Source organism: Thalassophryne amazonica, chromosome 6 (genome assembly GCF_902500255.1).
Source record: "Thalassophryne amazonica chromosome 6, fThaAma1.1, whole genome shotgun sequence".
In the NCBI taxonomy this organism is placed as follows: domain Eukaryota; kingdom Metazoa; phylum Chordata; class Actinopteri; order Batrachoidiformes; family Batrachoididae; genus Thalassophryne; species Thalassophryne amazonica.
In genome coordinates this window covers 26,006,294-26,030,942 of record NC_047108.1, presented here as the reverse complement: position 1 = coordinate 26,030,942, position 24,649 = coordinate 26,006,294, and the positions used below count along the sequence as shown (strand labels likewise).

Here is a 24,649-nt window from a genome sequence, read left to right as displayed (position 1 = left end):
AACAAAAGACAGAAACAAAAAGGCAGCCAGGCCCCCCCAGCCATACAACAGTGAAGTCATTTAGATACTTGATGATCTTGGTGCATCTAAGTAAAACAATAGGCATATTTATTTTTTTTTACTATTTTGAAGGACATTCTTTTACCCAATTTAAGTATATTTCAAGAAATACAATTGGTGAAATACATGCCAATTTATTTCAAAGAAATAAATTCAAATAAGAAATGTAAAGTCATGATGAAATTAACTGATAAAAATTTTAAGCATTTCATTTGGTATATTCACACACAATTGATTCAAAGTTTTTTGAAATGTTATTAAGTCAACATAGCTGTTTCTTACTGTTATTTTTCTATACAAAGGCACTGCGTCATAGTGTAACGTCTGTAATGCTCTGTAAGTTTAGAGATTTTACAAACGTAGTTTGTCTGCTGTAGTTTTCGCGGTATTAATAGCTTTGTAGGTGAGACGAATATCGCAGAAGGTTGCAGCACACTTCAATGCGACAAGATTTATTTTAATTTGTTTGAGTTTGTCAACTGTGGCATACTCGAAGTGTCCCACAGGATTTAGTAGCATTTTCTTCTAACACGCTATGTTGGTTTGGAGAGAGTTTTCCTTTAATCTCTGCTGATTTTAAATTGGTCCACGTCAGTGGAGAGTTTGTCATACACCAGGTGAGATCCGGCCCTACGAAGAAGGAACGCCCAGGTCAGTCTACTGGTGTTTTGGTCAGGCGGTCTAGGTACGTAGTACCTCAAGTTGACAGTCGGTTGGAGTGGTTTCAAGGGAAGCAGTTGCTGCACCTGAGCCCAAAGTTTCAACTGTTTGAAATCTGTGAGAGGTTCAATTCGGTCATAGAAGTCTTTGCTGAGAAGGAGTGGAAAAGTATCCAGTTGTGATATACAGACTGGATGGACAAAACTCATGGGCCCCACCGTCAGGCGGATGTGGGCCATGGATGACATCGTTGTGTCTTGGTCAGTGTAAGATTGTATCTTAACTGAGCAAGGTGAGTGTGTAAGGTTCTTATTAGCCTCAGCCTGCAGTTTGTTAAACAGTTTGGCTGACATAAGTGTGACATGTGACATCGGCAGCGGTGTCAATGAGGGCTTCCTGCTGGAAGGAATTTTCAAGTGTTACAGGCATGTATAGTTTTTATGTTCTGTCATTTTCTGACAGGTTGCACAACAATTTTGGTTTACATGGTTCATTTATGCTGACCCCGTCTGGGTTAGCACCTGTTTTCTCCTCGAAGTTGACCTTGTCTCCAAGAGCGTTGCTGGAGGAGTAAGATTGACCTTTTTGCAAGGTTTGGTCTTGATCTTCAAGTCTAGGACTCAGGACCTGGGTCTGAGTCAGTCTGTGACCTTCCTCAGTTGTGTGAGCCTGAGGGGAATGATATTGCTAAGTTTGAAGGTGGAACCATGCAGGTGCTTGGACCCACGTAGTGAGCATTTTGGGGGGACCACGGTTGTTGTGGACGTGGTCCTGGATGTGGTCCCCCTCAAATGCTTTGTGTGTTTCAAGCAGATTTCTACTTCCATTTAGGAGAGCTTGGTGTAAAGCCAGTGTTGAGCTTCGGTGTACCACAGGGGGTGCCTTTGAGCTCAAGGGCTGACAGTCGAGTGTTAACACTCAAGACTGAATGATGTTCAGTGGCTTTAGAGTCTCTTTTCTGTTGCTTTGTGAAGCCTTTCAAAGCAAGATCACACAAATATTGAATATTGGTTTCCTTGGGATCCCCAAGGATTCCCAGATGGTAACTTGTAGCAGGATGAAGGTTTTCAACAAACAAGGTTTTGAAGCTGAGCTCTTCATCCATGCCTGGCTCATTGCATGTACCAAAGTATGCATGCAGCAGACGGTTGTAATACAGGTGAGGAGATTCTTTTCTCCCCTGTTTGACTTTCAGGATGGCTGCGAAGCCTGTCTGAGCTGTGTGGTCGAAGAATTCTTTCTCCAGTGCCATATAAAGCTTTTGAATGTCCTGTCTTACCGCTTCAGGTTGGCATTCAATGAACTTGCTAACCTCGCGGCTAGAAGTTCTTCTGACAAGATAGATAAAGTTGTCACTGGTTGCTTGAGGAAATCTTCTGAGAGAGTATTTGATGTTGTTCAAGTAAGCACCAGTGTCAAGGGAGCCATCAGGACTTGGATCAAAACGAGTTATGTGTTGTGCAATCTTATCAAGTTCTCGATCAGTGAGAACTGAGAGAGGCTGAGTGTGTGGAGGGGGATCGTGAGGTGAGCTTTCAAGAGTCTCATGATACTTGTCAAAGTTTTCTGGAGGACATGAGTCTGTTTCCATGAAGGGAGGTGGAAAAAGTCCTCTGTGTGCACCTGTGGAGAGGAGCTGGAGTTTATCTCTCTCCAAGTATTTTTAGTCAAATTCATGCAGCTGTCTGAAGTGTTTCATGTGAGAATTTTCTAAGTCTCGTCTTAGTGAGAACATTTGTTCGCTCTTGAGCTCCAGCTGTTGGCGAGTTTCTGTCAGACAAAAGTCTGTGTCAATAAGTTGTTTGCAAAGTTCCTGGTTCTTTGATTTTTCAAGAGCCAGAACGTCTCTGCATGTTTTGGTGTCATTTTGCAGGGTTGTGATTTCACAATGTGCCTGCTCAAGTTCATCATGTAAGTCAGTGATTGTCTCGTCACGTTCACTGGTAGTTTCTTCCAGGGCGTGGACCTCATCACTGAGTACTGTGACGGTTACCTTTTCGTCTTTGATGCGATGTTCAGCAAGGATCAAAGATCTTTCAGTCTCATCTAGTCTCTGTTTCAATCACTGGTTCTCCTCCTTCTGTTCCTGGAATTGAGAAACAGACTGTGATAACAGATTCAACATGCTTCAGTTTGGTAAAAGTAGTGAAGGCTAATCTTCCTAGGATGTCAGCTAAGTTGTTTCCCTTTGGGGGTTTGTTCAAAACTTGGCGGTAGAGTTCAGATATTTCTGTGCTCACCTTCTTCTGTGTAGCAGCCTTATGGTCATCGGAAAATCCAGGTAATAACTCTGCGGTTAGATTGAATAGTACCTGTGTGATTGAGTCATCTGAATCAGGGTGGCGGGAAGTTCCAGAGCCACTGGGCGCACGTGACTTCATCACAGAAGACGACAGCATTTTCAATTTCGTGATGAGATAAGATTATCAGGTTAACAAAAGATACAAAATTATTTACAAAAATACCCATCACAGTTGTGTACGGAGCAACTGATTCACTGTATGCAATTTTCAAATTTGCTTCAAAAGAAATTTCAAAATCTGAAAGTGAAAAGAGTGTTTCCTTTAATTAGTAGTATTTGAAAATCAACTCTTAATTAAGTTAAAAGTTTGAATAATTTGTGTTTTTAATTAATTAAAGTTTCTTTGAATTCGATTCAAAAATTAAGAATTTATTAATTCGGTTGTAGAATTGTTTCAGTTAAAATATTGGGTTTAGGTAATAACCAGTTTGACTGTAGGATTACTTCAATGCTGAAAGCAGAATTAGCTTAAGTCAAAGAATTAGTTTGGAAAATCACAAACAGTAAAAATTCAAAATTAGACAGTTGTCATAAATCAGAATACAAATGAATTTGATTTTAGAGATGTGTTATCTTAATTTATTAAAGTGAAAGAGTTAATCACTAACACTTTTATTTTTCCAATTGGAATCAGAATTGTACCAGCTTAATCAGTTTAAAAGTCCTTAAAATCGTTAAATGATTCAATAAGTTTAATTGATCAGTGTCAATGATTTACAAAAGGAAGCTGGTCAAGTATTTAGGAATTTGGCTTAATCTTTTTGGAGCCAAATAGGATGCACTGCGGTCTGCCACCTGTTGGTGGGATCACTACTCGAAAGGCTTTTAGAGTCAATAAGAAGAAAGGAGGAGGGAGGGGTTCCCCCACTTGTTTCCTATTTTGCTGGCGGTTCCAAGCGGGTTTTATTGACTCTCCTTAGAAAGAAAGAAATTTTAGAAAACTATCTTCTGGCTGTTTTGGGTCCTGTTGTCAACTGTTGCTTAAGCACTGCAACTTTTTACAATGCACTTCAGCGGGGGCTTTGTGACTTCCTGAGGTTTTTCAAGTGAGTTAGCAGAGTTAGCTTAGCTCAGCTTGGCTTAGCTTAGCCCATGTGCTGTTGTGCTAACTGGTAAATTTTAACATGTTATAAATTTAAAGTCGGTAAACAGACTTGATGTTCCGGGGTGTTTGCTTTTATTCAATTGATTTGCATTAGTTTGTGCTGATGAATTTAATCGTTTCTTATTTTAAAGTTTGTTAGGTAGTGCATTAGCGATAGCTTATTTTGGCTTTCCTTTGTCTAGCGGTACCAGTCTGCTTATCACTGGTCGTAAATCATGGAGTCGCTTTTCAGCTTGGCTGAAACAGAGACTTTTATTTTAGTTTAGTTTATTCCAAGCCAGCAATATAAAAAACAAAAGATATCATATACATCATATACAATATTCACACTTATAGCAGTAGTGAGAGGAAAAAAAAAAAACAAAAAAAAAAAAAAAACAGCTTGGAAGGGAGTGGGATGAAGACAAGCTTATTTACTCCCACCCCCAAATCAGTCCTTAATAAATTAGAAGGTTGACGTCATTTACAGCTTCATAATAGAAAAGGAGAAAGAAAAAAAAAACAGCAGAATAAACGTACAGTACACACATATGTACACTCATTATATAATATACATATGCATATATATAAACATATATATATACATACATACACACATATACAAATATATACATACATATATATACATACCTACTTATAAGTATACACATCCGTACACACAAGTATTCAATTTAAATATATATATAATTATACAGTTAATTGAAATTCAGTTTATATTTTTATATTTAATAACTATAATTCATTAAATAACTAATTTCATATCTACAAAATATATAAGTATATACCTATCTATATGCATTTAATTCATAAAATAATATTACTTGCATGCATACACACATATATAATAATGACCAATAATACCAAAGATAATAACAGTCGTACAACACTGTAGATAATAATTAACACATGAGGCAGTATGAACAACAGACAACACACAAAGGACAAAACAAACACTCCAGAGCCACGTACCATGATTTTTAACTTATTATCATTAACTTTATATTATTATTATTTAATTATTATTATTATTATTATTTCTTTCTTTATTTAAATTGTTATTGTCATTATTAACTATGTGTGGTGTGAGGTGCTTGTGTTGAGTGCATTAAAAACACAGGGCTTTTGTGAGGTCACATCTCGAGATGCATGAAGTCCTACAGAGTATGGATGTCATAGATTGTTTGGTACTTGGTACAGGCAGAGTGACAGATGACAGACAAGACATACACACACATGTTAATTATTAAACTACTATGTATTATATTCATATCATTATATTTGATTATATGATTAGTATCATATATATTAGTCATACATTATACTATTTAATATCACATTTTATTATATTATACTATTACGTATATTCGACTATATTATATTATACTGTCTTATACTATATTATATTATATTGCACTCACCCCTCCCATCCCCTAGCAACACCCATATATGAGGTCTGTTAGAAAACTATCCGACCTTTTTATTTTTGGCAAAAACTATATGGATTTGAATCATGTGCTCTTGCATCAGCCAAGCTTGAACCTTCGTGCGCATGCGTGAGTTTTTTCACGCCTGTCGGTTACGTCATTCGCCTGTGAGGACGCTTTGAGTGAGCAGTGGTCCACCCCCCTCGTCGGATTTTCATTATGAGGAAAATGTCTGAATGATTTGGAGCTTTGCTGCATCAAATTTTTCCAGAAACTGTGAGAGACGGCCAGCTGGAAACCATTCGGAAGATTCAGACGGCTTTCAGGGATGATTCTATGGGGATCACACAGATTAAGGAGTGTTACAACCGGTTTAAAGACGGCGGACAATGGCGGAGGGCGCGCCGCGCTCCGAGCGGTGATCGACAGGCTGAAAAGACCAGATCATTTCCAAAGTGAACGCTGTGTTGATCCGAAAGAAGCGCAACCAATTCAATTGTCCGCAATCCTTACTCGTTGTCTTTTAATCCAAACTCGTTGTCAGTAATCCAAAATCCAAATCCAAAAACACACATTTCAATTGATTCACAAGAAACTCACACGATCTCAAAACCGCGCGCAACCATTAGCATAGTGGCATCACTTCCTGTGTGACAGGAAGTCAGGAAGACTTTTAGGAGAAAAAGAATTCACTTTTGTGTTAAACCAGCAGCTAATTTGGAAGCTACTCAGCAGTTTGTAGCACAGCGTGCTTTCACAATAAAAGTTTGGATGTGCCCGTCCACAAAACATTTAAATAATTAAACTTGCTCAGAGCACAAAAGTCTTCTGCACAAAAGAAGTTCTTTTGAACTTTAAACAACACATTTAAATGTGGATAAAAATGAAGCGTTAACTGGAGAAGACACAGTTAAACAATGTTTTTAACTGGAAAAAACGCAGTTAAATTAGTGTTATTTCGTAGCTTCGAAATCAGTGGTTTAATTCCTGGATAGTCGCAGAAATAAACTTGACTCCGGACAAAAAGTAATTATGTGGACAAGTCGCACTAAAAATACTTTCGTCAAAGGCCTTAATGAATTTGCATGCATTAAATGACACAAATAAAGGCTTAATTCATTCCTAGAAATTTAATTTTTGGCTTTGTTTCATTCAGAGAAAAGTTTTTTAAGAACGTCTCATGAGGGGTTAATTTGTGTCAGTCACAGAAACAAGTGGTCAATGCTGAATTGCCTTCACATGGGACGCCATAAGATTGTAATATGTAATCATTTACAAAGCCTCACAATGGGGGACCATAAAGATTGTTACAATTTAATTAAATCTCCTCACACGGGAGCACCATAAGAATGTAGTGTATAAGCAGTTAAACTCCCAAATTGACTTAGATTGGATTAGGCCCCATCTGATGAGTCACCAAAATAATTTTAATAAATTTAGGGTTTAATACTTATTATTTAATTATTATTCGGGGCACCACCTATTTATAGCATAGGTACTTTAACTTAAACATTCATTAATTTATCAGTCTTAATTTAATTAATCAGTCTCAATTGAAGTAATCAGTCTCAATTAATCAGAAAGTCTGAATTCACAATAAGATTGACTGCAGGTTTCCTTCGGAACACAAAATGAACCACAGCAGAAATATTTACAATTTATTTACAAGTAATGAACAGTTTACTGGCATTTCCGTGGACAGTGATTAAATAAGTTCATTCATGGAAACAATTTTCTTACTCACTCATGAGATGTTGAAACAGAGAGAGATAAATCTTTGAGACTTTAAGAATAAATCTGATTAGAATTTAGAGATGAAATTTGAAGCCAGTTATTAATAAAAATATTAAACAAACATATGAATATACTTAAAAGGAAGCCACTTTGTATCCATTGACAGCAAACCCTTTCTGGGAACCTTTAACTGGGTCACTTAGCTGGTCCGTTGAGATGGTGGTTCAGAGGGATCCGTCCGTCCGTCCGTCCCTCGTGCTCACTTGGGTCAAGGGGTTAACTCAGCGGTCTCCCCAGGTGATCCCAAAGGCTTGTGTCGGCTTTACCGACAGGATGGCTAATGGTTTGAAATCAGCACCGTCAGCTTGCAGGAACCCAGAGGTGGAAGGTGTTTGTTGAAAATGGTAGCTTTTAAAAAGTTTGTTGGAGCCAGATTAAAAATCTTTTTGAATTTAGGAAAAAGTTAAAACTTTAAAACCGTTGAAAAAAACAAAATAGCCGACAGAAAGGGAGAGTCGCTTTTCTGTAAATTAATATGAAAAGTTCAGCTCAGAAGTTGTCTTAAAATTTCAAAAGACTTGATGCACCTTAAAGCATCAGGTTAAAACTTTGTTAAAATTATCAAAAGAACAAAGAATGAAGGCCACGTGGTAGCCTTAGCTTAGCTTAGCTTAGTAATGGGGCCTTGGCCCAAGAATAAAAATTAAACATTTAACAAAGAAGAGAGAGAAGAAAAAGAAGAAGCATTGCCAGCGGAGAAGAGAGGGACGGACAGTATCTGTTGTAACTTTTTAAAGGGAGACTGACGTCACCAAACTCCACCCATTTAGGGTGTGTAGTTTCACAGAAAACCTCATGTGGTCACAGAGCAGACACAAATGATTTAAATATTTAAATACATTAACTATTTTGACATATTATCTGTTCTAAGACACTTGAATGGATACACATTATTAATAGTCAGACACATCCTTTGGATAAACCAGAATATTTCACCATCAACAATATGGATAAGGCAGAAAGATCACCCTTAAACACATATCAGTTACAAGGAGCATATGTCAATAAAATGGAATGATTATATGCAAAGCATTTTGTTTGATTAATCAATACAAACAAAAGTTTTTAGATATATGAAACAAAGAATACTGATGCAATTATTTCATTTTAAAAGAATGTCTTTCTTCACTTAAACATATATATAATAGTTGCTTGTCAAGACAAAGTTTTATGACCCTGTGTTGTGGAAGGAGTATCGTCTTGCAGTCTTGAGAGGGTCTGGCCTTGGCGTGAGGTCATAAAATTTGGGTTCTCCTGGCCTGGAGAAACTCAGATTCTGACATGAAGCCATTATAATGTCATGTAATTCATAACCAAAAATTCACTGATAAAAAGGCAAGGGCTCCCCTTTGAAGAACTTTGAATTAGAGTTTTGTTTTGCTGTGAATCCCAGTGTTGGCCCATGGGGGATGTCTCCAAGCTTATCTTAAGATCTCCAGATGACTTAGGAATTTCTCAGCTGAGAGGGAAAACACAGTCTTTGTCTGTAGTTCAAAACTCAGGTATTTGTTGAGACAGCATTAATGTATTTATTTAATTAGGGCGAATCGAGGCCATGCGTTACATCCTCCTCCCATGGTACAGTCAGCTCGATCAGAAGAGTAGTTCTTTTGGATGTCTTATGTACAAATTTCAAGTAAGACAATACGATCTTAATAATTAATTCAGCAATTGCAAATTATAAAGAACACATTGCTCATACGATGGAGGGTATTTTAACATTGTGTTGTATTCATAGAATTCTGCCCTGCTGAAGTGAAAACTGTTGCAAAAACAAAAATAATTTTCAGTACGTTTTAAAGTAATATTACACGGTGTAAAGATTGTACAATTACTAAGCCTTCATGTAATTTTGATATAAATAATGACAGTGTCTTCTGTTACAATGTGTCCATCCTTTACCATCAGGCTGTTTCCCATTTAGTAATTGTATAAAATAGTTAAACCCTATGATTTTAATGTTTTAATGATAGGTGCTTAATACTAAGTTTCCAGCTCCTCCCATTTCAACAAAACAACACAAATTGTTATACCCTCGTCACACATAGCCAGAATGATGCCAAAGCCCACATCCGAAAAGTGTTGGGTTTGAGGTCCAAAATGTTCTGATGGTAGTCTGTGAAAGTCCACACAGTCGGTCCCAGGTGGCTGCCTGTCCTGATTGTATTGCACATGTTCAAAATACTTCAGGTGCCGTCGAGATGGGACACCTATCTGACGCCGGTCTGAGCGCAGTCTGAGCGCAGTCTGACCACAACTTACATATTCTGAAGGCAGCATAAATAGAGTCCAAAATGATTTGAGCGCATATGAGGGAACCTCGAGATGGATCGGGCACAGCAAAGCCTGAGGCATGACCTGCATGCCACATATCCACTTATAATGTCCACCTCCACTAAAGTTCACTGCATGTGCGTACACATGCACGTGCGTGCACATGCAATGAAGTTTAGTTGGCAGTAAAATTCAACATCAAAAGCTGTTCAGTGGCTGACAGCTGAGCAAAGACACACACATGCACAACACACACAGATGTGCGCACGTTCATACACATAGCGGCTTATTCAGCCGTTATGAAAATACACTCATTTCCTTATGTCAGCACTTCTATGCACACACACGAGTAAGCCTGGGAAAAAGGGAACAAGCGAAGGAGTGATTGAATGGGAGTGGGTGACAGCACCGATGCCGGCTTGGACACATATGTTGGTAGTTCTTTGATGTCCAGTACATGTCCTGTGCAAAGGGAGGAACAGAGCACTCCCTCCCACTCCAGCTCCGTGTTTGCCATCCAGACATTTGGACATCGGGCAGGACATCAGATCCTTTTATGGCCGTCTGACAGCAGTCTGTGTCATCTACATATGCTTTGGATGCATCTAACTTGTGTGGATGAGGCAGTCTGTGTTCTTACACGACTGACCACACCTCTTTTCTTCCCGACTGCATCTGGATATGACCATTTTTGCTATGTTGGCCTGCTTTCTGAACATTCTGGCTATGTGTGACGGGGCTTTAATGTTACAACAACATGAATCAGTGAAAGTGCAAAAGGAATATTGTTGAAATTAAAACTAGTTTTATGTTTGTGTTCTTCCTGCAACTCTCTTGGTAAACTGTCTCCTTCATTCATTCCATCTCATCTCCTTTGAGGGTCTGCCTTTTAAAAAGAAATGGTCCATCCTCATTCACTTATCTTGTTCACAAACAGGACAGAAGACGTGCACAGTGCGACAGACACTCTGCCTGCACAGTGTAAGAGGAGGGATCAGTGCAGGAGGACTCTGGTTTAGCAGGACACCTTCTGTCTGGGTTGTAATGTTTGAGGACACGGTGAAAGAGCTCCGAACTGCTCTGATCTCAGCCGTCAGCTTAGTCTTGTCGACTTTCAAAGACTTTTCTGGGATGGGGAGCCAAATCCCAAGTGCACGTTATGTCTCTCAGAAGAGAGAAGGAGAAAGAAAATAACGTCCAACCTGAACAACTCCCACATAAGCACGAGTGCGCTTTTTCCAGACATAATAAAGAGCTGTGGTACATGGCCTGATTGCTCTCACGAGGAAAATGAACCTTGGAATTAAACAAAAGAAGTAAATCTTCTAAGTGTCCTCCTACTTGTTTGAATGTGAGGTGTGTGTGCGTGTGTGTGTAAGGTATTCACATCAAACTGTGAACCTGAAGGAGGAGATTTCCACATCGAGCTGCAGCACATAAAGCTCCCGATCAGCTCAGCCTGTGTTGTACAGAGATTCTTTACTGTGTTTACCGCTCACTCACACTGGATGCTTCATTTGGCAACACTGCCATCTAATGGTGATTACAGAGAAAAATGAGCAATGCGCTTTCCTTTCAAATATTTATTTTTTTTATTTTAACACAGGATATAAACATCCAGGACATACATTTTTCTCTTTAAAACCACAACCAAATGTCATCATCATTTACTCTCAACATGAAGCTGAAGTTTGATCAAAAAGCACTCACCCAACTTTATACAAATATTTTGGCCATGCTGCTGGTGTAGCTGGAGTGGCCAGAACAACATATCTGTATCCAACACATATTCAACTTTGACAAAACACCAGCTTTTAGATCTAGTTTGGAATAATCCACCAATAGCTAAATCAAAAATTAAACAAACATTAAAAGTAAATAGCAGTAGTCCATTCATCCATCCATTTTCTAAACCCGCTTACTGCAATTAGTCACGGGGGGGCTGGAGCCTATCCCAGCAACCATACGGAGAGAGGCGGGTTATTCCAATGACAAAATAACAATACCACACAAATAAAACACATAAAAACTAATACAAAATAGGAGCAGTAACACGCTGGTGTAGAATGGACTGACACAGTACAGCAGCTTGTAAACCCCACAGCGGACATCAGCACACCTGTCTGAAAAACCTGCACCAGTCCCACGGTGCCTTTGAAGTTCGCCCTGCAATGTACACGCTATGCATCAAAAACCTAAATGTGACAAAACATAAAACAAAACATAACTGAAACCGCTTTAGAAGTTGTATTATCAATTCACACAATTTTTAGCATATTTGTTCTCCTAAAACAACTTGAGGTAGCAAGAACACCAAATAGACTTGCTTTCACCACCGACAATGTAAAGCAGACTGAGGAAGGAGAACGCTGTCCCCCATTGATGACATCATCACAGATCAGCGGCAACAAAACCAGGAAACTGAAAATAACTAAACACTCCAAAAACTATTAGACGGTTAGAATACATGATGCAAAAGATTAAAAAATAAACCAAAAAAATAAGTGCAGTGACCATATCAGCCAGAGAATGAACAGTTTGAAAAGACTGTAAATACTGGACATGGGTGCTGTCACTTTTTTGTGGGAAAACAATGCTTATTGTCACCTTTGAACGTGATGCCCAGTTATCCTAACACATTAGGGGAGTGGCTGCTTTGATTGACAGCTCATTTGTCATCGCTGCAGTCGGTCAGAGGCTGCTGTGAAGGGCTTTGTAGCATTTTATTACAAATATCTGTAAAAATATTTATTGCTGTGTTGTTAATTCTAACAGATCATCTAAGACATATGTGTGTGTGTGTGTGCGCGCGCGCGTGTGCATCAGTATTTGCATTGAGTGAAATTATCATGTGATGCAATTTTAGAAACTAATTGTGTGAGCAATTTTAGCAGTTATCAGTAGCTTTATGATTCACGGTCATTAATCCACAATTATTGAGGAAATAAACGGGTCATAATTTTTAATGCCCACACAAAGCAAAACTGTTATGAGAACCACTACTCAGCCATGAAAAAATATGATGTAATAAACACCCTAAAGGTGGTTACCGTGTTACGTGAGCTTGTCCGTGTTTGAGCTTCTTTTGTCTTGCCCAGGTCACGCACAGTGTCCCCAATGCTCCACCCCTTGGTTGCCCCTGGGTTGGCATCTCAGACATGTACACATTTTACACATATTATATATATATATATATATATATATATATATATATATATATGACAATGATATGAAATAAAACATAATAAAATAAATGAGGGATTCTTGGTGGTATGCATCATTTTATAATTCAGTATTCAGCCACACTGGTCATCACAGCACATTTGCTGTGATTTATAATTCATAACTATTTTGTGAAACACGTTATCAAAGTTTCTGAATGCTGTAAATTCATATATTTCTGTGAGGATTTCTGTCATGGTCTATTTCAAGATGCTCATCCTCCATAGGACTGTTCAGCTGAGGGTTCTGACTTTCACTCACTGTGACTTACTGCTGTCCCTCCCCCACCTGAGCAGCCACAGTCATCTCCCTGATCTTCCTCTCCTTCCGTCCCCCTCTCTGTCACTGTATGAAAGATCTGCTCATCAGAGCACACCCCTCTCCCCATTTCCTCCTCTTTCTCCTCCTCTACCTCCCCATTGCCCTTCAGGTTTCGACACCAGACCACCAGAGCGGGACATCTTTCCAACCCCGACTCTGCTTGCTGCTCACACTGCACCACAAAGATTCGATAAAGCTCCAGAAGGACAATGAGGATGTTCTTGCAGGTGAAGAAGATCATCAGTTGGTTCAGGACCTGCTCTTGGATCATGAGGTAGAGGCGGTAAAGGAGGAACGGGCCATCTTGGAGTCCCACCGTCAACAGCAAGCTCCACACTTCACTGGAGCAGCAGGAGAAGCCCCCCACAAACCCCTGAGGAGGTGAGGATGGATCTTTTGGGACACTCGTCTGAGTGAGTACCAGAGGAAACTGCATGAGTGCCCAGGAGAAGAGGGCCAAGCCAACAATTATGATGACCCGGTTAGTTTTAACCTCAGGTTCTTTGAAGGTGTCAAAGATGTCCAGGATGTCAGCACCTAGTCCCACATAGACCATGAGGAGCTGGGAGAGCTGGTCACGGGACATGTCCCCCTTTGGCATCAACCAGCGACCTAGAACCAGAACTATGAGCATGGTCTGCTCCAAGCCAGCCACCCAGTTTTCTGGATCCAGCTCCACGATGCCCTGAGTGGAGATAAAAGAAAAAGTGTTACTCAACAGAAAATGTTATGCAGTAACATACAGTTATTAGCTGTATGTTTTAACATACAGCACATTGTATAATGCAGTTTCCACTTTGTTTTGAGTTCATGGTCTTTCATCCTTGTTTAAGGGACTCTGTATGATCGTTCAAGTGCAATACTGGTCCAGCTGCTGGCATCCTCAGGAAGCATTCTCTTTGTAACCACTCATCTGACAGAAAGTTATCCCTGCAGTCCCCAAGGATTATTTCGAACACCGTGTGCTAAATATGTCCAGTTATCATTTCAGCTCTACAGAAGAAGAATGTGAAAACACCAGGAAAGTGGAGATCTACTGATACAAAGTGCAAAAAACAACGAAGGGTGCTCAGGAGAGTACAGAAGACAGAACAAAAATTCTTATTACAAACAGGATGTTGTGGGGCATGGGAGGACTCTTTTCTAGACATTTGGTTTGAATATCTACTCAAAAATGTAATGCTGTAGGCTTGTGGACAGGTGAAACTTATTTACCACAGTTCCTGAAAATTTAACCGATATAAACACCCTGTGAAAAATTTCCATCCCCACTATGATGTTTTCTGATCTTCTTGAATTTAGGAGTTTTTTATTGTTTGTTTGTTTATTTGTTCAGCTCAGACCCATGTTCTTCATTATCCTGCACGTAGAGGTGGGCGATACCGGGAATTTTGATATTGATCCGATACCAAGTAAATACAGGCCCAGTATCGCTGATATCAATACTGATACTTTTTCATATTTAAGCTTCATAAAGCCAAAGGATCCAAAAGACCAAGGATAGAATTTCACCAAACATTGTACGTGACAACAAAATACTTTATTATCGTAATCAACATTTTTGTTTAAAAAAATATCACTCAACACAACTTAAAACAAAATCTCCTGAGGTAGAGGACTGACAAACCACAATACAAGGGTGCGCTGCTCCGTGTTGTGTGACACAGCGCAGCGCTGCTCTTACAGAGAGTAGACTTTGATGAATCTGCGTGTGCAGCAGTCAGTGTGTGCGGGAGAGAAAAAAGCTTGAGTATTGATCTTTTTACACAAGGATCATTCAGTATCAATATCAGCGTTGGTATTGATATTATCGATATTAGGATTTATCCGCCCACCTCTACTGCACAACAGCAAAATGACAAGCAAGAAAAGGTTTTCACTACCGTGTATGTGTCTGTGCACAAGATAAATCAAAAACGGCTCAATGGATTTCTTTCAAACATGAGGGGAATGTTACTTGGATAGATATCAAGACGTGATTAGATTTTGAGGTTGGTCAAATATAAAGGTCGAGGTATGAACCTTTTTTGCATATCTCAACAGCCTAGAAGCCCAGATGGATAATCCAAAGCATATATTGATCAGCAAAATATTTGTGATTGGTGTAATTTACTTCCAAATGAAGTCACACAGAACTCAAATGATCGTCATATGGTGCCAAAAAAACACCATTACAGACGTGTCTATTTATTTGTACATGCACATTGTGGTGTGTAGAACGTGCCACACTATGCATCAGCCATCTGATGCTTTCCATTGTTTGAATTAATCTTCTGAATGCAAACCATGTGACAGAAATGAGGGATAACAAAATAATAAGTACAATCTGATACCCAAACCTGAAGTCAAAATGATCACGTGAGTCCCGATTTTCACTGACTCGAACATTAAATCACAAAATGATAAGATTTTTCATGTTTTCTGTTATCCATTTAAGGTGTGACAGAGAAATCTCAGGAGCAGGACAAAAAATAAAAGTCAATGCAAATGTAAGAATCACTGCATTTTCCTTTGTAATTTGCAGTTTCCATAACTTCCAACTTTTTCTGATTTGGGGTTGTGAAGGTAAACACTAATAAGACAAGCGTCAGTGGTCCTGGTGGCCTGACTGACCAGCCTGCAATTAGCAACATGGTTTCACAATCAACTTGATTGGCATGTCTGTGTTTATTTTATGTTACATCATTGTGCATGTTAAAAGATGCTGGTGAACCTGGTTCTTAACGGTAATGACAAATGACAATGTGATTACGGAAGTAATCTAATGTAAGTTATATTACATTGGCTGCAATGTTATGCACGCTCCGATTCACTGATTTCCAGTTTGATATTTCCTCATATCCAACCTGTTACCATGACATTCGGTGCGAAACGCATATCCCATTTATTATAAACCAGAAAGCTAAAAACACGATTAGAAAAACCAAGTCAGACATGAACATACTCCATAAATTTCGAAACAGCATCAGAAAAAACAGATCGTTTGTGTTCATATATTCATATATATAATAGCCATAATTAATAACCTCGCTTGTTCACTCTGTACGGGATTATCAGAACTCGGTGTGTTACTTACACCTCAGTCTCATATTTTCCCATACAGACCTCACGCTTAATTAATAATCCTTTATTACACCCAAAACACATCCACAATTAATTACGCCCTGCATTTTACTCTGTGCTCAGACTATATGGCATGGTATACAAATAATAAATGTTTATGAGTTCAATGGTATGAATATTTCATGAGATGAAATTAAATATTTGTTCCATTCAAAGAATGGAAAAACATTCATTATTCGTTTTATATAACAGTGAAAATATATACTTGTCATTTGATATTTTATTAATTTATAAACAACAGAAAAGGGACTTACATTTTGGTGTGCATCACTGGTGCTTAACAGTCCAACACAAAGTTTAAATAGGAATACAAAATTGTTGTCAGTCATCTTGCAAAAAACAATTCTAATGATGTAGACCGTGATGCCGTCTGCTTTCTTCACTCCAGCGAAAAATCACGTCAGAAATTTGTCCATCTTTTCATCCTAACTTCATCCTAACAGCTCTTCATGCCTCCAGATGGCTTACGGTGTGGTGGATTTGTTTTTTGTTTTTGTGTGTGTGTGTGTGTGTGTGTGTGTGTGTGTGTGTGTGTGTGTGTGTGTGTGTGTGTGTGTGTGTGTGTGTGTGTGTGTGTGTGTGTGTGTGTGTGTGTGTGTGTGTGTGTGTGTGTTAGAAGAATTAGCACCATCAAACTCCGGCATGTTTAGCTAAACACTGCCCCCACTAGTGGGTGGTGGTCACAGCGTGCAATGGTATAAAACGTATGGAACCGAAATTGCACAGTAAATGGAACCAATTTGCATGCTAAATGCAACACAACACAAATGTCATGAATAATCCATGTCATGTGACATACAAAGCACCAATCAAATGACAAGGATCCACTCAGCCATTATATAAAAATAACTTGTGCTATGCACTTGAGTCTGTGTGCTGTAGATCACAAGCTAGGACCCTAAATACTAAAAAGGTGTGTATATGTGTGTCTGCCTGAGTGTGCATTTTTGACAGAAAAACAATGATCTACGACTGACAGAGGATGTTTTTTTAATCCACTGACTCCTGTCCCACTTCTCCTCCAGTATATAATCAACACATCAGCAAATATCAACACACTGACACGCCTCCTCTTTGTCTTGATATCATTTCTGTGTCTTGTAGTCCACTGTCATTGTGTAGGGTTCACCGAGTTTATCCTGACAGCACCCCTTTGACATTTCACAGCACTTCTGAAACATTATGTCTCCAGGTTTCAAATGCTGCCACCCAGCCTGGAGCACAGCCATGGGGCAGAAAACCTCCCAAATCCTACATGAAAGAATCTGCACAAAAACCACCTCAGACGGGAGCGATCTAAGAGTTTTTCGAGCAGGAGCCTATCTGGACTTAATCTCCACGTGTCTCTTACACATTTCCTGTGACTAATAGCTTATCCACCCCTGCTAGATTTAAATCTTATCTAATATCAGGTGCTGCTTTAATGTGGCTGTGCGGAGGTGGAGGCGGGGATGCTGGGATGCCTACCGCTGTGATTGGGATGTGAGCCAGCAAACGGAGTTCGGGGCCTGATGAGTTGTTGACGGGCAACTTGGACTGCAGCAGGCCCAGCTCCAGAAACCAAATGGAAGGGATGACGGTGCTGAGGTAGAGAAAAACCATGGGGGAGAACCTAAAAGAGGACCACCAAAGGACATGGAGAGGGAGAGGGGGGAGAAAAGGTGGGGGTGGGTTATTTTTAGAGTAATGCTTTTTTCTGCCACCCTGCAAATGAAGTAAGATGTCTTTTTCCTCCCCCCAAAGAAGCATCGAATTTCAGACAAGCAATTATTCTCATCATATATGCAAATCCCACTTGACAGTGCAAAGTCTTCTCCACGAGGAGAGAACATCAAAGTGTGCCTCAGTGAGGAGAGAGAGGCCTGAAGAAAGCTTCTGACGGAGCTACAGAACAGCGTTTAAACGAGCCACACGTTTGAAGGATGCGTGGCTCGAAATAGACTTTTCAGCCGTGCATAAGGACACCTGACCCGAGGATACGGTCTAAAATTCTGAGAGCCAACACACGCCACAGGATTGTGACAAACACGATGGTAGAGGTGTGGATTCAGACGCTCAGTGTAAGACAGAGCGATAACACAGCAGAGGAATATATTTGTGTTGGATGGACACAGAGCGAGCTGCAGAGGAGCCCGGAGAGTTTCGAGGCGGGCTGTGTTCTCGGCCTCATACAAGCTGGTGCCACTTTGGGTTGACATGATGGAAAGCAGTTACAAGATATTTATTCCCCAAATGAATGTGATTTACAGAGTTTGACTTAATACCTCAGTCCTCTTTACTCAATGACTCCTCACCACATGGGGGACACAAATATCCATGCAGCTCAGAATAAATCCCTGGGGGGAGCAGGCGGGCTTTGAATTTTACATCTGGTTTTAGATCGATCTCTACATTGAATTTTCTGTTTTGTTCTTTTTAATATCTGGTGTTATAGTCCCTGTTTAAAGTATTGTGATGGCATTTGTTTCTGTGAAACACAAAAATATTTGGTTTCCACTGAGAGCAAAAGGTGAACTAGAATGTTTCTTGTGTAGTGCAACACTCTCATTTGTGATTCAACGAGTTATAATATATGGTTCTGTGTGGACTTGGTACCTGAGCTACAGTAAAATAGTTTTGACTTTGAGCTTTCAAAGTCACTCCAAATTGATGGTTACGTGTCCAGTAAAAAAGTGATATGTGACTTAATGTTACTGTGAGAAACAGTCTCTGATTCCTCAAAGATCACAGCGCTGTCTGTCCATGATGTCATGAACTGAGGATGATGTGATGAAGGTGAAAAAAATGGATGTTATCAAAGTTTTGATTTGCACATAAGAGAAAGTGCCAAAACACAATTTTTTTTAACATGTCACATATTAAGAATTTGATGCTATTTCAAGTCATATTTATGCATATTTATTGCAGCAGCAGGACATAGTTTGACATCTCAACTCTGACCTCATCTCATTCTCTGAAGGTGTTTGCTTGTGACATTGGTTAGTGATGATTAGATATACAGATTTCCCCAACAGAGCACATTGACAGATGCTGAGGTGGAGGTGTGGCTGAGCAGCAGCAGTGATGTGGATCCAGCACAGCAGCATTTGCAGACAGGGGTGGAAGGGAAATTTTCATCTTAAATAGCTTGCCTAATTTGTAGAGGGTGTCTAGTGGATCATTTAAACCAGGTGTGCCCAATCCTGTTCCTGGAGAGTCCCCACCCTGCATGTTTTGTAACCCAGGCAATTACCTCTATCAGGTGTGCTCAGCCAATCAAGAGCTGGAAGACACCACTTTTTAAAAATCAGGTGTGATTCGAGTAGGTAGTGGAAAACCTGCAAGCCAGGGGCTCTTCAGGAAGAGGGTTCCTCGGTTCAAATCCCCTAGGGCAAGGTCCTTAATACCCTAGTTACCTTGTATGGCAGCACCCTGACATTGGAGTGAATGTGAGGCATTATTTGTAAAGAGCTTTGAGCATCTGATGCAGATGGAAAAGCGCTATATAAATGCAATCCATTTGACAGTTGCATGTTGGTTGATGGAACGACACAGCAGCTTGTAAGAGTACTCTGTGGCAACAGTTTCAAGGTTATGGAGTCGATACAGTGTAGGAAAGCATGAATGACCAAGTCACTGCACCTGTCCAATAACAACTATGACATCACTTCCTGCTACTGTGACTGCTGCACAAACCAGACCGTGTCAAAATAAATAATCCAGTCTTCATCCTCTTTCTGGAAGGCCTGTGGGTTGGACATAACAGATGTGACAGTCAAAGTGTCCTTGTTGCTCTACATTCTGGAGCAACATTTGCAGGATCCACCACTTAAAACACAAATATGCTTAAACATATTTATATGAATTCAGAAAAGGGGATTATGACAGGTCTTTAGTAATTTATTGATTGATTGATTGATGTTTGTATTTTTACACTACAATATTAATACTACAATATTAACATTATAGTATTCACACTGTGTTACTGAACTCCAATATTAAAATGACTGTATCAGCACTGGGATATTCACACTTTGAAGGAGGATCAAGGATTCTTCATAGTCATTGCAGCGAAGTAAAAAAGTTGAAACAATGAAATTGTGTCCTCGAGTCTTGGTGGTCTTAATAATCATTAATAATGAAAAGAATAAATACCTGTCAATAAAATACTAACATAAAATGAAATCACAGTGCAAGATTAACATTGTGAGGTAAACTGATATTAAAATGGTTATTCTCATATTCTGACTGCGTTATTAACACTGATACTACACACAGTGTGATATTCCGACTGAGACATTAACACTGTGATGATGGGATATTAACACTATGACATTAACTGTGATGTTAATACTGCAATGACAAGACTCTGATATGTATACAGTGATACTGACTATGTGGTGTTCATCCTGTATTTGTAACAATGTGATCTAACACACTACAATACTCACACTATGATATTAACACCAAAACAATAACATTGTTATTAAGGGTGTAATGATACAAGTATTTGTATTGAACCGTTTCGGTACAGGACGTTTGGTTTGGTACAGGGATGTGCACGGGTGAGTTCGTGTTGCGTGTGTTTACCATAATTTCTGGACTATACAGTGCACCTGAATATTAGCCACACCCACCAATTTTAAAAAGAAAAAAGAAATTGTACATAAATACGAGGTCTGTTCATAAAGTATCGTACCTTTTTATTTTTTTCAAAAACTATATGGATTTCATTCATATGTTTTTACATCAGACAAGTAGAGGACAAGTTGGGACATGTCTATCTCGGCTTTCAGTGCTTACCAGTCGAGTGAGTATAAAAGAACTTGTGAAGAGCTGGACATGTCCCAACTTATCCTCTAACACTCCGAAACGGAGGTGTTCCTTTGTCTCGCTTCATCAGCGAATCGGTCTTTACGCGCGAAACCTCCGCGCGGCTTTCCATGACAAAATCTCTTGTTAAAAGTGAAATCTGCCAGAAAATGGCTGATGTCCAGGTCTTGTGATAACCAGAGAAAGAGCACATGACAGTCTCATATCCACAGAGCCATCAGCTTAGAAATGATCCAGTGGTTTGTGCCGCATCGTCGCAGCTCGCAGCGCGGCGCACCGACCGTCCTTAAAGGGGTCCTTAAACCTGTAGTTAAAGTCCTTATTCTCTGTGAAGCCTGTAAAATTTTCACTGAAAGCCAGATAAATTTTTCGAATGGTTTCCAGGTGCCAGTCTCTAACAGCTTCTGAAAAAATTCTGATGGAAAAAAAGTCCTTTTCATTCCGCCATTTCCAGACAATGAAAATCCGACGAGGGGGCGGGACCACTCCTTCCACAAGGCGTGCTCACAGGTGAATGACATCACCGACAGGCGTGGAAAAACTCACGCATGCACACGAGGGTTCAAGCATGTCTGACATAAAAACATATGAATGAAATCCATATAGTTTTTTAAAAAAATAAAAAGGACCGTTAATTTGTGGACAGACCACGTAAGCCGCACTTGTCTATAAGCCACGGGTCTCCACGTTGTAGCATGAGATATTTACACAGAAAAGTGTTAGAAAGAGTTTTTAACTTTTAATTAAATATGTATCGTAAATGCTTTTTTTTCCCCTGAAGTGTACACGTAAATATTGACGCGCACGTCATCCAGTGCGTGCACGGTGTCCCTGCTCCACACGGAGAACTGAGTAATTTTAACTTTTTCTTGAGCTTTCATCGCATGTGCAGCCAGGATCACATGGAGGCTGTGGTAAATGAGACGTTATTGAGGCGCTGTGACTTGCTTGTGACTCGCTTGTTGTGCCAAGACAGAGAACCGGTGGGGAAGGGCGGGAGAAGACTCCACTCCACTAACTGATCTGATGGCGCAAAGTGCTGCAGAGCGACTTTTCTTCACTAAAACGCACAGGTAAGACCTTATATTTACACTGTGTGTGTGTGTGTGTGTGTGTGTGTGTGTGTGTGTGTGTGTGTGTGTGTGTGTGTGTGTGTGTGTGTGTGTGTGTGTGTGTGTGTGTGTGTGTGTGTGTGTGTGTGTGTGTGTTTGAATTCACACCGCATGAGGAGCACAGCTTTCAGCAAATCAACTGACATATTTGTTGTTTATTTGAGAACATTTTATTTAACTTATTACCAGGCAGCAGCACTTTGCAATTATTTTATTTTCCAGTTTGTATAATGTTACAATAAATTGTTGGTTTAAACAACAAGCAAACTTAGGTTTTGCATTTTGTTCCCATACTGTGCCAAAAATGAACCGAACTGTAACCTCAAAACCGAGGTACGTATCGAACCGTGATTTTTGTGTTTTGTTACACCTCTAATTGTTATACACAAATGCCACATCAGTACTGTGATATTAATAATGCGATACTAACAATTCAATTCTGGCAGCATGTGCTGATGCCACGCTTTGCTGCTTCCATGACACAATGGAAGTCAGTCCATCTCCATCTATGTAAAGTAACCATCTGTCTGCTGCAGCCAGGTGAAGCCCGGGCATCCTTTGGCATTCTCCACCTACAACACTCAAGCACCTACGTGCTGGATCATGTCTAGAGAAACATGACCTAGTATGTTGAAGCTGATGCTCCCTCACAATGCAAATGATACTCCTCATCTTAGTCTCCCTAAGTAACTGCTCATTTCATACAGAGTCATTCCAGTGGTACCCAAGGATCCTCTGGAGACCTCATATGAAAGAGTCATCACCTCAGGTCACTGAATACAACATACTAACACAGTCATATTAATATCTGCTGTTGTGTGTGGGCCGCCGGAAGAGGAGGTACTGCTGGCCCACCACCAGTGGGCGCCCTGCCTGAAGTGCGGGCTTCAGGCACGAGAGGGCGCTGCCGCCATGGACACAGCCGGGGTGACAGCTGTCGCTCATTACCTCTTGACAGCTGTCACCCATCTACTCAACATCATCTCACTCCATAAAGACCAGACGTCATCTCCACCTCGTTGCCGAGATATCATACTTCATTGAAGGTAATATCCTCAGCCGTTTTCGTGTTACAACATTGTTTGTATATTGTGAGTGTTTGCAGGAGTACCGGTACCGTTGTCAGTGGAAGCTGAGAGAGCGCTAGAAGGCACTCTTTTCCCCTGAGGAATCACTGCGGTACTCTGCACCATATTGAGTGAGAGGTGGAGGTGGCATTCCCACCGTTGTTGTTACTGGGTGTACACACACCCACACTTGACTGTCTTTGTTCTTCGCCAGCAGTACCAGATCCGACAGTCGGGGACGGTGATCACCTGGGAATTCGGGACTTGGCGGCTCCTGTATTCACCAGGTTCTGGGGCGGCGGAAATCGTATGGTTCCGGCTCTTCTCAGGACGGACGTCTTCTATCCTCGAGCCTACCCACACGTCACCTTTGTGTATTGACTGTAATGATATTCTGAGATTGTCTGTATGTTCGTTGTGCACATTCACAACATTAAATTGTTACCTTTTGGCTCATCTATTGACCGTTCATTTGCGCCCCCTGTTGTGGGTCCGTGTCACTACACTTTCCCAACAATCTGCAAGATTTACACTGTGATATTAACACTGCAATATAAACCCTACAATATTACCACATAGATATTGATGCTGTGGAATTAACACTGTCGGAGTAACAATGTGTGCTGTGTTTGTGAACTTCATTTGTGATTTAGCATTACCATTTCCACTCTGCTTTACGGGTGCACTTCAGCGTGACAGCCATTTCCACACCCAGCAGAGCCACGCCTGTCAGCAGCAGCCAGTAGAGTGGTTCCTCTTTGATGACCACCACACGCCACACCGTCAGCACCCCGTGCACGGCAAACAGGAAACGACTCAGCAACGCCAGCAGGATGTTCAGCAGATGACTCATCATACACACTGAGCCACTGAGCAGGAGATATACAGTCAGGTGTTGCTGGATTTGCATGAAATTAATACTAATTACTAATAAATTAAAAAAACAAGTTTATGTGAGAAACATATGTAATACACTCAACAAAAATATAAACGCAACACTTTTGGTTTTGCTCCCATTTTGTATGAGATGAACTCAAAGATCTAAAACTTTTTCCACATACACAATATCACCATTTCCCTCAAATATTGTTCACAAACCAGTCTAAATCTGTGATAGTGAGCACTTCTCCTTTGCTGAGATAATCCATCCCACCTCACAGGTGTGCCATATCAAGATGCTGATTAGACACCATGATTAGTGCACAGGTGTGCCTTAGACTGCCCACAATAAAAGGCCACTCTGAAAGGTGCAGTTTTGTTTTATTGGGGGGGATACCAGTCAGTATCTGGTGTGACCACCATTTGCCTCATGCAGTGCAACACATCTCCTCGCATAGAGTTGATCAGGTTGTCAATTGTGGCCTGTGGAATGT

General features: G+C 40.2%; 1 protein-coding gene across 1 annotated transcript; it reads right to left on the bottom strand.

Annotated features, from left to right (window-relative positions):
• Positions 1-13,094: 13,094 nt before the first annotated feature.
• LOC117511433 (transmembrane protein 26) lies at positions 13,095-24,168 on the bottom strand. The gene is made up of 3 exons (XM_034171459.1): positions 23,936-24,168; positions 17,753-17,897; positions 13,095-13,847 (listed from the first exon to the last, which is right to left on the bottom strand). Exons 1-3 carry the CDS (start codon positions 24,130-24,132, stop codon positions 13,095-13,097), a joined length of 1,095 nt encoding a protein of 364 aa, XP_034027350.1. The 5' UTR covers positions 24,133-24,168.
• Positions 24,169-24,649: the final 481 nt, after the last annotated feature.